The sequence below is a fragment of the Myotis yumanensis genome, unplaced genomic scaffold (genome assembly GCF_028538775.1).
Source record: "Myotis yumanensis isolate MYYU_CA2020_CCGP unplaced genomic scaffold, mMyoYum1.0.hap1 SCAF_2, whole genome shotgun sequence".
Classification (NCBI taxonomy): domain Eukaryota; kingdom Metazoa; phylum Chordata; class Mammalia; order Chiroptera; family Vespertilionidae; genus Myotis; species Myotis yumanensis.
The window spans coordinates 101,794,583-101,810,095 of record NW_027223753.1 but is presented as its reverse complement, the minus strand read 5'-3'; the positions used below and the strand labels follow the sequence as shown (position 1 = coordinate 101,810,095).

The 15,513-nt window shown below is 54.8% G+C and overlaps 1 protein-coding gene across 4 annotated transcripts in view; it reads right to left on the bottom strand.

Moving 5' to 3' along the window:
• Positions 1 to 15,513, bottom strand: part of FBLN2 (fibulin 2) — a 111,108-nt gene that overhangs the window by 18,064 nt on the left and 77,531 nt on the right. For 2 of the 4 annotated variants that reach the window (XM_070405890.1, XM_070405894.1), the window contains exons 6-14: positions 13,600 to 13,809; positions 12,866 to 12,979; positions 12,187 to 12,288; positions 9,860 to 10,000; positions 5,703 to 5,837; positions 3,536 to 3,670; positions 1,720 to 1,863; positions 1,461 to 1,589; positions 902 to 1,027 (exon numbers count right to left, since the gene is read on the bottom strand). In XM_070405890.1, coding sequence (XP_070261991.1) covers positions 902 to 1,027; positions 1,461 to 1,589; positions 1,720 to 1,863; positions 3,536 to 3,670; positions 5,703 to 5,837; positions 9,860 to 10,000; positions 12,187 to 12,288; positions 12,866 to 12,979; positions 13,600 to 13,809 — 1,236 coding nt within the window. The remainder of the gene's footprint in view (positions 1 to 901; positions 1,028 to 1,460; positions 1,590 to 1,719; positions 1,864 to 3,535; positions 3,671 to 5,702; positions 5,838 to 9,859; positions 10,001 to 12,186; positions 12,289 to 12,865; positions 12,980 to 13,599; positions 13,810 to 15,513) is intronic. The other 2 variants (XM_070405891.1, XM_070405892.1) reach the window with 2 other exon arrangements.

Below are 15,513 nucleotides of genomic sequence, written 5' to 3'. Positions count from 1 at the left end.
TCACCGTGAACAAAAGGGTTAAAATCCCACTGATGTGTGTTGCAGAGGAATGGAGGAGAGATGGAGCTAATTAAATGAGTCGGATAACCAGTGTGTCAAAAGGTAGCAAGTGCAATGGAGAAAGAGCAGAGAAGGAGGCAGGCACTGTGTCTGGGAGGGTTGCAATTTCGAAGCCACGTGGGCATCGAGGGAAGCATTCCAGGCAGAAGAAGGTACAAGAGCAAAGACCCTGAGATGGCGCATGGCACTTGGCGCATGCGTGGTGCCCTCAAGGAACAGAGCGGAGGTGGGTGTGGTCAGAACAGAGTGATTAGGAGTGGGAGGAGGGAAATCAGATTGGGCAGGGCCTCCCAGGTCACTGATTCCCATCTAGATCCTCAGGACCTCACAACACACAGAATGAATGAATGAATGATCTCTGCCAGGCTCTGAGCTTCTAGGCCCAGAGGCCACACTGGTTTCATCTCTGTAGAGCCTAACCTGGGAAGACATCAGCCAGTAGAGCAGTAGACAAAGGGCATTAGGTAGGGATGGGGTGTGTGAAGGCTTAAGGGCCAGAAAGTGAATGAATGACCACAGCAATGCCTTGGAGGAAGAGGCCGCATCCCTACAACACTGTGCTGCCAGCCAGGCACAAGGAGGTGCTCACATGGGATTATAATACAAATGAATGAATGAGTGAGAATGAGGTCAGGTTTGGAAGTACATTCAAATGCTGTCTGATGCAGCTGGGCCTGGTCACACTCCTCTGTCCTGGCCAGGTCCTGACCCAGGGCAGGGCCAGCTCCTTTGCCAGGCCCAGTGGTCAGGGAGAGGTGCACAGCTTCCCCAAGGGTCTCAGCAGATCCTCCTTCCCAGGAGGAGAGTGAGGAGGGCTGGGGAAGAGTGCCGAGTTCGGTACCTTTGCAGTGCTTGCCATCAGCAGCCAGCTGGAAGCCGGAGGCGCAGGAACAGCGGTAGGAGCCAAGCGTGTTCTCGCACGTGTGCTGGCACAGGCGGCCAGGGGAGGTCCAGCATTCATTCACATCTGTGGGCAGGCCACGAAGGCGGGTGGGCAACTCCCGGAAGTTGGCTCCCTCCACCCCCAGTATAAGAGGGGGCTGGAAGGGGGATCCAGGGACCCAGAAGAGAGAGGGAGAGAGCCAGACAGAGAGGGGGGAGCAAAAAGACTGAGGACAGGGGAGAAAGGCAGTGAGAGTGTTGGAGGGAGACTGGAGGCAGACAGAGGGACAGATAGACACAGCAAGGGGCAAGAGAAGAGGGCAACAGGGACGAGGCTGAGAAGAGCAGAGGGAGCAGAGCCACGGCTAGACAAGAGGCAGGAGAGCAGTCAAGCACAGAGAGGTCAGAGTGAGGTAGGAGCTTGCAGAAAGGAGACGGCGGCCAGAAGGCTGGCCTGGGGCAGGTGGGCACCGCTCAGGGGAGCTGGATAGGGATCTTGGCAACCAGCCTCCACCTACCTACACAGGCCCGACCAAAGGCATCCTGCTGAAAGCCGGCTTTGCAGTCGCAGCGGTAGGAGCCAGGGAGGTTGTGGCACACCTGGCCCTCCTTGCAGTGGTGCATGCCCGCCTCACACTCATTCACATCTGCCAGGGGAAGGTAAGAAAGACACCCTGAGGCCCAAGCTCGCCCCCTACAGGGAACTCCCACAGGCCAGGAACCCAGGAAGGCCAAGGCTGGCTGGGGGTGTGGGGGCAGAGAGCTGTCTGGCCTTACCCACACATTTGGTCCCATCCTGGCTGGCGTGGTAGCCACGTCTGCAGAGCAGTGGGTTCCTCTGGCATGTGTAGGATCCCACGGTGTTAATGCAGCTGAAGCCAGGGCGGCATGGCTCAGACAGTGATGTACACTCGTTGATGTCTGCAGAGGTGGGTGTGGGTGACAGGGAGCCTGGCACAGGCCCTCCCCAGCCCCAGCATCTGGATCCAGGGCTACACTGGGAGGAGGCTGGTCCTAGGCTCCAGATCAGCCCAGGTTAGGACTATGGGGTCAGATTATTCCATGGCACAAAAGGCTCCAATTTTCAGAACCCCCGCACCTGCCCGTTGCTTTCTAACGGAGCAGCTAAAGCCAGGGAGTGGGGGGAATCAAGGCTGACTTCTAGGACAACTGTGGCAAGTCATACCCATCTCTGGCCTCTCCAAACCTGCCAGCTTGTCAAATTCACCCTCTATTGCTATTGTACACTGTACCCAGCCCACTGGCCTCCTTCTCATCCCACCAGGCCTGGGCACAGCACCACGCAGGGCCTTTGAACAGCCTGTCACCCCTCCTCTGGCACACACTACCCCCTACTATTTTCATGGTTGGCTCCCTTATTTCCTCAGGCCCTGCCCCGATGTCACCTCCTCAGGGATGCCCTGCCTGACCATTGTATCCCTACTTGTTTTATTACTGAGAAAAGCACCCTTGAATAGCTGCCACTTGTATAAATGTGTTTGCTTATTTAATCTCTCCCCTCTAAGATGTCTTGTTCCACCCAGACATCTAGCAGTGGCAAAGGAAATGTCAGAGAGTGAATCACTGAGGAATGCTTGCGGTCGGGCAGACCCTGCCCCACCTTGCCTGGACCCTGGCTGGGTGTCCCAGGGCAGACCACAGCAACCTTCTCATGTCCATAGCTTGTAGTGTCCTGAGGGGTTGCCCGTGTCCTGTGACAATGTTGAGACACAGTTGTTAAGGGGGTGCCTCAGGAAGTGCTCCACATCCCAGACTGGCTAGAGGGATCCCCGAAGAGTCTTAAGGAAGCTTTCCGATAAAATGTCCACTCTGTAAGATGGGGACACTCATCCCACAAGCTGTTGAGGGGGCATGTGACAGAGCTGTACTCTAACAGATCCATTTCTGTCTGCACCAGTGGCTGGCCCACACAGGGCCTGCCTCTCCACCTCCCTCTGTCTTTCATCCCTCCCTAGGTGAGCGTGGCCTTGATGGTGCCGGTCCTCTGGGATACTGGTGCTCTGCCTCCAGGTCTCATGGTCAGCAGCCTTGGGTGGATGGAGCCTCCTGGCTGCAGACCACGGGCTCTTTGGAAGCCGTGGAAGAGAGATGGGAAGAGCATGAGACTTCATCAGATCCACATGGGGACAACGAGGCCAGTATCTGTCAAACTGCAGGTCTCAACCCATGAGTACACATGCAATCAGCCTCCAGGTCCCATTACTGTACCACATGAAGTAATGTTTTGTGAGGTTTGTGTTCCAGTTGTGTGTGTGTGTGTGTGTGTGTGTGTGTGCGCGCGCGCGCGCCATGTCAAGATATAAAATATATCCTTCCTATTAACTGGGTTGAAAGAAACTGGGTACACATTCATCCAGTCCAACCCCACAGATGGGTAAACTGAGGACAAGAGAAGTAACTCAGCCAAGGTTCAACAGCTCAGGAAAAGAGCTTCTGATCTGCAGGTGACACCTGGGGCTGGGCGAGAGTAAGAGCAGCAAGCCAGATCTCCTTGATCTCTAAACCCTCAGAGTCTCTGGCCCACGGCCCTTTCGTAAGACACCCGGGACAGGGCACTCTCCACCCTACTCACCCACACAGTTGCCCTCGGGGTCCTGGAGAAAGCCCTCCATACAGCGCCGCGCCTGGCAGTAGAAGGAACCCTTGGTGTTCTGGCACGTGAAGCCCGCCTGGCAGTTGTGCGTGCCCAGCTCACACTCGTCCACATCTGGCACAGAGGCAGGGAGTCAGGGGCTGGCAGGCTTGTGGGCCCTTGCCCACATATCCAACCATGAACTTAGTTACTAAGGTATTCTGCATCACGGGAATCGGGCAGAGTACTGTCGCTGCCAGCCCACATCCAATAACAATGAAATAATGGCATCGCCATATTTACTGAGCTCTTCCATGGTACCAGGCACTGTCCCCAGCACGCAGATGTATTTATCTACTTAATGCTCACAACAACCCTAGAAAGTAGGGGCTATGGCAAGCCCCTTTTTACACAGGGGGAGCCGACGCACAGACATGGTTCCATAGCTAGGGGGTGCTGGTTGGGCCTGCACCCTTAACCACTGCCCCAAGCTTCCCTGGGTAGGCAAAAATGGGGACCTGAGCTCAGATCCCTAAGGGCAAGTGCCCAGGCTTCTCTGGAAGTGGCGTTGGCAGCAGCAAGGCTAATGGTTTCTGAGGGTGGAGCTGCCAGACCTGGATGGAGTTGCTGCCCCTACCTACTATGGCACTGAGCAGGTGAATAGGGCCCCACCTCTACACAGTGCTCCTTGGCTTACCCGGCACTGGCCCTCTGCTTTCCCGCACTTCCTGCACAGCGGGCAATCAGGCCGCTCTTTACAGACCAGGAAACAGGCAGAGCAGAAAGGTGACACAGAATTAAGGGCAGGCTGAAACTCACTAGGCTTCACTGACAGCCAGACCAAGGCCCATGAGTCTGTATGTCCTCTGTCCATCCATCCCCTCTCTGGTTTCCAAAGCTTCCACCACTTTCCCACAGTAGCCCAGTCTCTGGGGGGCCCTGTACTGGGTTCCAGGCAGCTGGACATGAACGTGCACAGCCCCTTCTGATTACCACCTGGTGCTTGAGAGGCAGCCTCTCCACACTCCAAGGAGCCCAGCACCCTGTGCTGAGAGGGTCAGGGGATACTGGGGCATGTCCAGGGAGGTGGCACCCCTCCCCAGGCGTCTGGCTTCTTCGAGAGGGGCTGGCCCTGGATTTGCGTCTGCCCTTGTGGGTGGTCATGTGTGTGCACTCAGATAGGCAGAGGGGGCTGGGCTCATTTCTCCTCCTAGCTCATCCAACCTCCAACTCCGCAATCAGCTTAGAGCCAGACAGGACTGTACTAGTCTTAATCCACCTCCCTGAGCTCACACCCAACCTCAGGGCTCCTTCTCATCATCCTTGGGGACTTGTAACAAACAAGCGTTTCAGGAGGTCTTCCCTCCCTGGTGATGTTCTTCTGGACATTTTCAGTTAAAAACAAAATGCTTCATATCACATGTTAAACAGACTCCAAGCTCCTTTCCTAACAGGGTCTGCAGACCCTGTGCCCTCCTTCCAAGCTGTCGGTATGCTTGCTCCAACCCTCGAAATTCTCTTTCTGTTCTTTGTGCCAAGATCTCTCTCCTCTCAAAAGACCTCACACTTGCTGTTCCCCTGCCTAGAACACCCTTCCCAGGAGCTTCTCATTATGTAGGTCTCACTCCGACTTCACCTCCACAGGGGCCCCCTCTGAATCCCCACCTAATAGAGCACCCAGCCAAGACTGCTCTGCCATCTTCTTGTTTGCCTGTGTGGCCTCATGTCCCTCATCAGGAGATCAGGAACAAGGACACCATGCCTACCACATGTCCCTGCCACCCAGAACCCTATAGGCACAGGAAGAGGTTCAGTGAAACTTCTCCCTCTTTCTAGGAAGCTAGAATTTTCCAGTTAAAGGGATAGAAGTGATCCATGGAGCTCCACCCCAACATACAAATGGGAACTGAGGCATGGCGAGGGAATATGTGGCACCAGACACCAGCCACGGTAGCAAAGCCAGGAGCACACCCTAGCCTAGCGCATCAGCCTCAGACACCCCCTCTACCTCAAACATCATCATTTGTGGGGTCTTCCCAGAGGCATAAAACCTAACTGCTGGGAGCACGTGACTCTGGGCAGGTCAGGGAGGGTCTGAAGGGGCGGGAGGGTGGAGACAGCAGGTCAGGCGACAGATCTGGGGTAAGGCCTGCAGACCTGTCCTCACCTGCGCACTCGCCTTCCTCAAGAGTGTAGCCCGGCTGGCAGGTGAGAGCCTTGTAGCAGCGGAAGGAGCCTACTGTGTTCACGCAGTGCTCGCCCCGGCTGCACGTGTGCAAGTCCGTCACACACTCGTTGATGTCTGCAGGGAGAGTGATACCATCAGAGGCTGCAAACAGGGTGCTTCCTAGGTGGTGGCTGAGCGCAGCCAGCACTGCCCTCAGGGTGCTCACTACCCAGAGTAGTACAGTGCTGACATCCACCTGTCTAGGCATCCATTCATTGGACAGAGATATACTGAGTACCTGCCATGTGCCAACAAGCACTGTTCTTGGCACCAGGGGTTCATTTCATGGTGAACAAGACAGACGAACTGGCCATCCTGGGGACACTCAAAAAGTGGAGGCCCAATGGCTGAGTAAGCAGACGTGTAATAGGAAGGGCAGTCATGAGCACTGTGGGTGAAGGAGAGGAGGAGTGCTGAGGGCGGGTGGGCACACACCACATTAAGTAGGAGGTCAGGGGAAGGTCCTCAAAGAAGAGGATATTAGAGCAAGCATTTGAAGAAATGACAGAATGAGGCCAGCAAATATTCTAGGTAGAGAGGACAGCCAATGCCAGGGCCCTGAAGAGGCCTGCTAGGCAGGCCCAAGGGCCAGCCAGGAGGGGTGTCCTGCAGGGTAGAGAACAGTGTTAGGGGATGTGGAAGGGAGTAGGAGCTGGCTGGATGTGAATACTCCAAGGACGAAAATGGAAGCTGTTAGGAGATGCTGGACTGCCATCCATGGAGGCAAGGAAAAGCAGTCGGTTCTGAAAAATATAGTGAAGATGGGACCGACAAGATCCACCAGTACCTGAGATAAGGTGAGAGAAAAAGAGGAGCCAAGAGGTCTGAAAAGCTTCCTGGTCAAGCAGGTGACAGGTGAACAGTAGCAGCTGGGACAGGGTGGCAGGAGAAGCAGGCTCACGGGGGAAGGTGGGGAGCCCTGTGGCCACAGTGAATTTGAGTCAAGAGGCAGCTGGAGACACACCTCTGAGTTCACTGAAGGGGTCTACATAAAGGCACTAATCAGAGCAGGCAGCTGCTGGGCTCATCTGGGGGACAGGGCACAGAAGGAAGAGGCCAAGGACTGACTCCCAGATGAGCAGTGGGGAAGGGAGAGAGAAGCAGCAGCAACGAGGGCGAGGGCGAGGGCGAGGGCCTGTGGAGAGTTCCCAACTCTGGCATCACTGCAGGTCTGGTGTGAGGACACACGGACACATGGCAGTGCCGGGCTGCAAGCTGTGCCTGGTGGGGGCAGTCACTCACTGATTGTCATTCCTGGACACACATTCACTAGGGCCTGTTCTGCAATGCTAGGTCCAGGTGGTCAAGTGGGAGTGTCACCACAGCCCCTGCCTTCAAGGAACTGTCAGCCTGGCAGGGCAGACAGGAAAGGCAGGGTGGTGACTCGGGAGGAAAGCTGTCTCCAGACCCAGGACAGAGCACCATCTACTCGGGGCCAAACTGTAAGTCTCTGCTCAGGAGGAGCAACATCTGAGCTGAGTCCACAAGGATGATGGGACCAGGTGGAGAGGAGGAGGCAGGGCTGTGGGCAAAGAGACTCTCCCAAACTCACAGGTGAAACAAATGGTTAAGGCCAGGCCAACCCTGGTTTGGATGGGGGATGGGGTAGGAAAAGAGAGAGTTCTGGGTCAGTGGCTTCCAAGGAAGGCTTGGTTGGCAAAATAAGAGCTTCTGATTTGCAGGCTGGATTAACAAAGGGAGACATATTCCCAGGACCCTAGAGACACCGGAGCCCAGGAGCCAAGATCCTGGGAGGAATCATGGTGTGAACAGCAGCAGACACCACTGACTGAGGCTTGCCGGCATCAGGCAGTGCACAGGAGCTGCCATTCTGCCACAGGTCTCCCAGAGGGGGTGTGGCTGGACCAAAGCCACACAGCCTGCACGGGCAGCGGGCAGTGGGCAGCGGCAAGAACAGATCCCTGAGGGCCCAGCCCAGAACTGTGCCCTTTCTCCTGCTGTGGGCTAGGCCCCAGAGCTGGCGACTGCTCCCCTCCCATCTTCTCAAAGCCCAGCCCACCTTGGACACTTTCCCCAGGAGTCCAGACCGTTCTTAAAGGGCAAGGCACAAAAGGCAAACAGCAAGGCACAGGGGAGTGCTCACAGAGGTCACATGTCCATTAGAGGGCCTCTGGACTTGGCACCACCCAACACTGTCCTACTTTACCTCTGGTGATGGAAAACTCACTACCTGAGCAGGCTGCCTCAGTATAACACAGGTGCTGAATCACAATAATGACATCAAACACTTGTAAATTCTATACATTTAATCTCCCAGTGACCCTTTGAGGTGGGTGCTATTACTATCTCATTTCATGGGTGAGAAAACTGAGGCTCAGAGAGGTTAAATGACATGTCTAAGGTCTTATAACTGGAAAGTGGCAGAGCCAGGGTTTGAACCCAGGCAGTCTGGCTGCAGCAGACACACTTCATCTGGGCACCAGTTTCCCATCTCCCAGCTTGGGCTAACAAACATGCCTGGAGCTAACAAGTGAACTGCAGAAGGTACAAGTACACATTTGTGGATGAAGAATGATGGAAAGAATGATTGTAACAGATAAGATGAGCATGTGAGTGGATGAGGAGGACAAAGAAGAGACCCTGAAAAGTCTGTGCAGGATGAGTAAGGAGAGAAGAGATGAGTGAAAATGTGCACTCATAAACTTGATAAATGAAATGAACCTTTGCTCCTTTAATCCCAGAGCCTGCTTTCTGGCTGCCCAGGAACTCTTTCAGCACATGGTCTCTTCTCCAGGCCACCAGTGGAGCTGTACCCCTTGCCATGGCAAGCAGGCAGGCATCCTGGGAGGGGTGCTGGCAGGCTTGGGACCCGCCTTCCCAGACACACACACACACACACACACACACACACACACACAGCCCAGACAGGAAGAACTGCCCCACCGCTGGCAAGCACATGGAGGGCACATGTTGTGCCAATGGCTGGAGGCCAGGGCAAACATGTCTGCAGTGGCTGCACAGCCCAGCACCACGGCCTATCAGTCCAGCAGCAGAGGTGCGAGGGAACAGACATGTTCAGCCTGGACATGGTCCCAAAACACACAGACGACGGACTGGGCTCTGGACATGTGCCCTGATCACACCTGCACTGTTCCTACCACCACACCTTTGTGTGAGTTGTTCCTTCCACCAGCAAGTCCTAGCCATCCTTGGAGGCAGGTACAAACAGGAGGCATGTGCAGACCCACAGCTAGGATGGCCTCTCCCTTGGCCTGTCTCTTCCATAGCACATCCCAGTCTGTCCCGGTCCCTGTGACTTCGGGTCTACGACGTTTCCTCCAGATACAGGTCAGCATCAAGTCCACCCACCTCACTGGCCACAGAGTACACTGGGAGCCCCAGCGCTCAGCTACACAGGCACTGCGAGGCAGGTAGGACAGGCTGTTACCAAGCACCATGTGCAGACCAGGAATGGGGCACCAGCCCTGCCCAGTCCTCCAAGCTCTGAGGTTAGAGGGAAGGAAACAGTCTCCGAGGAGAGCCCCACAGCTCATGGTAACACAGCAAAGGAACACTAAGCTGGGGTGCAAAGCTGGTCTTTCAGATCCAGCTTCATCCATTCACCTCTGGAGGGGAGTCTGGATACATCTAAGGGCAATCTCAGCAGCTGCCATCATGTGGTCACTATGCCCAGCCTCCGCTGCACCACACACACAGGTAATATAACCTCTGAGGAGGATCGGGGCCCTCAGTGCCTTCTTTTTAGAGATGAACCAAGTGAGGCTTGGAAAATGGAAGTCATTTATCCAAGGCCAGAGGGATACCAGAGGGTCCTGCTTCACACCCAGGCCTCTGCCTCCAGGCTTCACACACTCTCTCCTGCTGCCCACAGGTCTGACCTCCTTGTTCCAGTGATCCAGCCAAGTCATACATCAATTAGAGTTTTCTGACTCTCAGGCAGGTCCTTAAGGAAAGCACCCTCCCAGGGGCATCGGTGGAGAAACAGGACAGGACACCAGGACACGCAGGACATGACATGGGGAGCCAGCTGTGCTGAGAGCTCAAGTGCAGAGGGCAGGCCCTGGAGCGTGTGATGGGCTTGGTGGCGCAGAGCGGCAGCAGGGGCTCTCGCTTACCCACGCACTTCCTGTGCACGTTGAGGATAAAGCCCTGGGCACAGAGCACTGTGTGGTTGACACAGTAGAAGGATCCCAGGGTGTTCACACAGAACTGTCGCCGGCTACAATCGTGAGCACCCAGCAGGCACTCGTCTCGGTCTAGTGACAGCCGCAGAAGGAAAAACAGAAGGGCCATTAGAGGGCATAGCCTGTCACGGAGCATCTAGTCACAGACGGGGAAACTGAGGCCTAGAGAGGGGCGGCACAGCTGGGGACCTCCCAGCCCATCAGTGGTACCTCTGGGCCAGTGGTCGGCAAACTCATTAGTCAACAGAGCCAAATATCAACAGTACAACGATTGAAATTTCTTTTGAGAGCCAAATTTTTTAAACTTAAACTATATAGGTAGGTACATTGCTCTTAACTTAATTAGGGTACTCCTAAGGCTTAGGAAGAGCCACACTCAAGGGGCCAAAGAGCTGCATGTGGCTCGCAAGCCGCAGTTTGCCGACCACGGCTCTGGGCTTTGGGCCCAAGTCTGAGTTTGTACAGTCAAAGCTGGAATCCCAGTAAGGACAGGTGGCAAGGTCAGGGTCAGAGAGGGTAAGCAGCCTGCCTGCGAACTGTCGAAGTGGGCAGATGCAGTTTGTCTGCCCCCACATCCTGGAGGTGCTCACCTCCACAGGCAGCCTGGGGGCCACACAAGCAGGGGCTGCAAACTCAAGTGCTCGGAGGTCAGGCTGGCAACATAATGGGAGGAGGAGCCAGAGGAGGCTCTGCAGGCACTGCAGGGACTGTGCTCTTTTCAGAGGGACCGAGCTGTGGGCCCCTAGTAGGTAGTTTTTACAAAGTTTCAAGAGAAAACAGAAATCTGGACATTTTAAAAAATTCTTGAGGTTTTCATGGTTGGGAACTCATTTGATTATTTTAAATAGGATAGAGCCCAGCAGGACTCCCCTGCTGGCTAAAGCTGCACCCTCAGAATGCCTGTCTGCAACCTCTGGCCTGGAACCCACAGCCTTTATTGCCAGGGACTCTGCAGAGGAGGGAGATCTGGAGAGACGCAGACACTGGCCTGCAGCCTGGCCAGACCCAAGGGAATCCTAGCCCAGGAGAGATACATCCTGGCTTCAAGACCCCAAGAGATGGGGAACAAAGCCCAGAGGGCACCTGAGATCTGACCCTACCACCTGAGATCAAGGCTTGCCAGTCATCACCATGCTGTGTGCCCTGGGCATGTCTCCTGTCCTCTCTGAGCACTGGATGGTTTTCATACACATCAGAAAACTGTCTCAGCCGAGGGCCTAGATATGGGTTTCCACTTCTGGCAGGGATGTGGGCATTTTCCTGGACAGACTTAATCCTGGTACCCCCCGAAACCCACCCCGACACCTCTCCTGAACTTGAACCTGAACTGAAGTGTATGTTAGACCATGTGCCTGCTCCATGTCTGTCCTGACTCCAGACATGAAGAGGTGCAGTCTTGAGGCCTCTCAGGTTGTTCCCAAGGCACCATTCATGGTGGAAACCACCCAGCAGGTGTTGGGCCCAATGCCCCATCTCACAGGAGGAGGGCCGGCCGACAGAGGCCCCACTGAGACAAGATCCAGACCAGCATGGTCAAAGGCATGAAACAGACATGCTTTTGGAACCTCTTCAACCCCTTTGTTCATGGCAGAGGTAGCTAACTGTCACCAACATCCACTGTCCCTCCTTGCTTTCAGTAACAGAACTGAGTACGCGCCATCCATTTGGGACTCTTACTCCCTAGTCTTGCCCCCTATCAGAGGCAAATGGGAGGGGTGAATACCACTTCCAGGTCCTGTCCTACAGTAATTGGATGTGCACTCGCTCTCTCCACCCATGGCTGAAACAGGGGCAATGTGGTCAGAATAGACTTTGGTCATGCAGACAGGCAACCTTCAAGGATAGGGCAGTTGGAGTGTGGTCCAGGGACCTGGTGATAAATACAAATTCTCAGGCCCCACTCCAGACCTACTGGGTGAAGCTCTTGGGGATTCTACAGAACTCTCGGGATCCATCTGTCGCCAGGCTTCCAGCTGGCTCAAGGGTGGGAAGCACTGCTCTAGAGAGCAGCAGACATGACAAAAGAGGTGTGGGGTCCTGGCCAATCTGTGTGTCCACCCCAGCCTGCACGAACACCTGTGCGTGGCGACATGAGAGGAATCTCTGGGTAAGCTATTTGGGGCTCTTCATCAACGCAGCCAAACCTGTTCCCTCACTAACCTTCCAAGTTTTAGATCCGGACCACCTCCCTCATTCTGTTTGTCCGATCTCCACCCTGGGGCCCTGACCACAGGAAACTCAGGTTGCATGGTACTCACCTTCACAGGACACACCATCTGCCATGATGGCATAGCCGGGAAAGCAGGAGCACATGGCTGTGTCTCCAATAATGCTGCATACCTGCTTGCAAGGCCCATTGTCTGAGAGAAAATGCACAGAAATCAGAGCAGGCTCATCACTTCTGACTCTAACCTACAGGTGTAGGGACTGGGAGCCAAGGAGCCTCACTCCTGCCCCCTTTTCCAAGTTCACTGTTAAATTGGCTCATACCTCAGCTTGTGTCTGAGATAATGGACTAGATGTCCTGCCACCACCACCATCACTCAGACACCAAAGCTTCCCTCAATAAACAGGGATGGGATTGAGGAGGAGACAGAAAGAGAATACAGAGCAGATGCAGAGAGCAGGACCAAGAAAGAGAGGAGCAGAAAAAAGAGCTTTTACACATTATTATCTGTACAACAGGTCCACAAGCAAGAACATATCCTCTCAATTTCACAGCAACTAAGACCAAAAAAGTAGCTAAATGACTTGCTTGGGGTCACTTATAATCGCCCAGGCTGTCCTCTATTTCCATATCCTCTCACTCCGGCTGACCCTCCCCACAACTCTCACCTTCTCAACTACACTGAGTTCTGATAGGCAAGACCAACCAACCCCCCAAGCAGAAGCACCCCATCTTGCACATGGCCAGACCCACCCCCAGACACAATTTACCTTTGCAGGTGTTGGGTTGTGGCCGTGGTAGCAGGATGGTGTTGGGGGCCGCTTGAGAGGGTTCTGACCTCAGTGCAGACTCCTCTGCAGCTGCTGGCTGTGAGGGGCCATTGTCTGTCCCAGGCAGAGCAGATAGGAGGGAAGGTCTGTCTCACATCTTCAGCCTGGACACAGGCTCTAACAGGCCCCATGCCAGCACTTGACAGGAATTGCCTCATTTAAATCCTCCCCCACCCATTTCACAGGAGAGAAAACTGAGGCTCAAGGAGCAATGTACATTAGGTAGCAATCTCACTTTAGGTATGATATTTAGGACAGAGGAGGCAAGGAAGAAGAGGAGTGCATTTCTAGACTGACAAATCTATCCCTGGAAGCTGGCAGAGAGAAAGTCCTCCCAGACCGGGGCGGTGGCAACCTCCTGGGCTGCCTATTGGGGCTTAACCACCATGGGCCCCACAATGGGGACACAGATTAGGTTGATGGGAGTCTCTGTGGCTTGGGTCCTAGCTCTGCACCCGAACCCAGAGCAGGGCACTGGGGTGTACCCTGCAGACAGTTCTGCAGAGGAGCCTATCTGCCTGGCCTCACAAATCCCACTGCCAGAGGCCCCCAGATCCTGCAGGTTCCAATGTGTGGGGTGGCGGGAGAAGTACCCCGTGGTCCCCACTGCTGGAATGCCACAATGCCTGGCAAGACCAGCCCTGGCCCTGGCCCCGGACTATCCAGGTACTTACCTGGGCGGCAGGTACGGCCGTCATCCTGCAGTGAAAAGCCGGGAAAGCAGGCACAGTGGTAAGAGCCCACAGTGTTGATGCAGAGGTGCTGGCAAAGCTCCCCCGGGAGGAGAAGGCACTCATCCTGGTCATCACCGGGCAGGCTATTGGGCAGCTCAGTCTCCATGCCCAGTGACAGGGCCTCCCGGCTCCCCAACTGCACCTCTGAAACTGGGCAGGAGTCAGTGCTCATGATGGGAGCTGGGTTGGCCCCAGCAGGAAGCTGAGACTTCAGGCCCCCCGAAAATCAGCGCAGGTCCTCATCAGAACTCTGCGTGCCCAGTTGAGGCAACGTGCATGGATGAAAGATGGGTGGATGGATGGATGAAGGATGGGTGGGTGGACAAACCTCAGCAATAAGAGTGAACCCATCAGAGCCAGGTCCACAAAAGCCCTCAGGAAGCTTTGGCTAAAGTGATAAACGGGATTCAGACCTCTGACCTCAGGGACATCAGGGAGGACAACACCTAGCAACAGAAAAGGCCCCAAACCTGGATTCCATCAGATTAAGATCTGAACCATCACTCGGGCTTTCCCAGCTGTGTCACGTTGAATAGCACTAGGTCTCTCCATGCCTTCCATGCTGCGTTGGGGAGCCGGTGAGAGTGGGAGGGAAGGTTTCTAGAGCTGCCTTAGAAAGCTCTTGATATACAGTCATGGAAAAGGGAGAGGCCAGAAACCCCTCCATGCTCCATGTCAGCCTGGGGCCCCAACTCTGTCTGCCAGCACCAGGCCACCAAGCCCCTCAAGGGAGCAACTGCATATGCTCACATCTGAAGAACATGTTTCATATTGAAGGCATTTACATTAAGCTCCAGCCCAATCAGGCCAGGCCTGGCACCTACAGGCGGGTCGTGATGGCTGATTTTCCAGCCCTATGACCCTGTGCCCAGCTCTGCTGGGCAAGCTGTTGGCCATGCTTCAGGGTTCATGCTCAGCCTGCTTCCTCAGCACATTTCTCACAATAATCCTCCCAGCAGCGGTGATGCTGAAGCTTGGAGGTGCATACTGATTTCCACAAGGTCACCTGAGCAGGACTGGCAACCAGGTTGATCTGACCTGCCAGTTGTGTCCTCTGAGGCCCAGGTTACCCACCAGTTAGTCACTGAAGGAGAGAAACACGAACCTCTGGCTCTGGACCCTTCTTGGCCCCGTGTCTACCCTCTGACCCCTGAAGCTGGACTTCCTCCCAAATTTTACCTTGAATCAGACTTATGGTTGCTACCCTGGCCTTTACACCCATGCTCAAGCAGCCCCTAGATCTAACCTCATCATGTGGCACTTCCTTGGACTGGCCAGCCTTTGTGCCCATGCTGGCTGGTGAGGCTGGCCAGTCCTTCTGTCCTGTCAGCTTCGCCTGGCCTGGTCCATCCTCTATATGCTTGCCACTGCCCCGCCCTGCTGGGAGACCCAGGTTTCTGTTGGGCCCACCATCACATCCAGCAAACTTTGTACCCACAGGATACAAGGTCTTCTCCCAGGAACCCCTGACTTTGGACAGCAGGCATCTAATTCCCCATGCCCAGATTTCCACTGTCTTGCATTATCAAGACAGAGACCCAGGGATGACTGGGTCTGGTCAAATCCAGTACACCAGAGTCCAGGTCAAAAACAGGAGTCTACTGATAGTCCCAACTATGCCAAGGACCTGATTTGCACAAGGGCGAAGTGAGGCTTCCTCATCTGGACTATGAAAACATGGTGACAGTAACAGGGTAAGGAACCACAAGCCCTTGATGAGCATCCTGCCATCCCTCCCCACAGGGAGTGAGGTGGAGAGCAGAATCTGTGTCTGACAAAGTTTCCAAGAAGGCCCATGACTTGCTGAGGAGAACAGTGGAGCTGGGATTCCAACCAGTCTTCTGGACTCCAAGG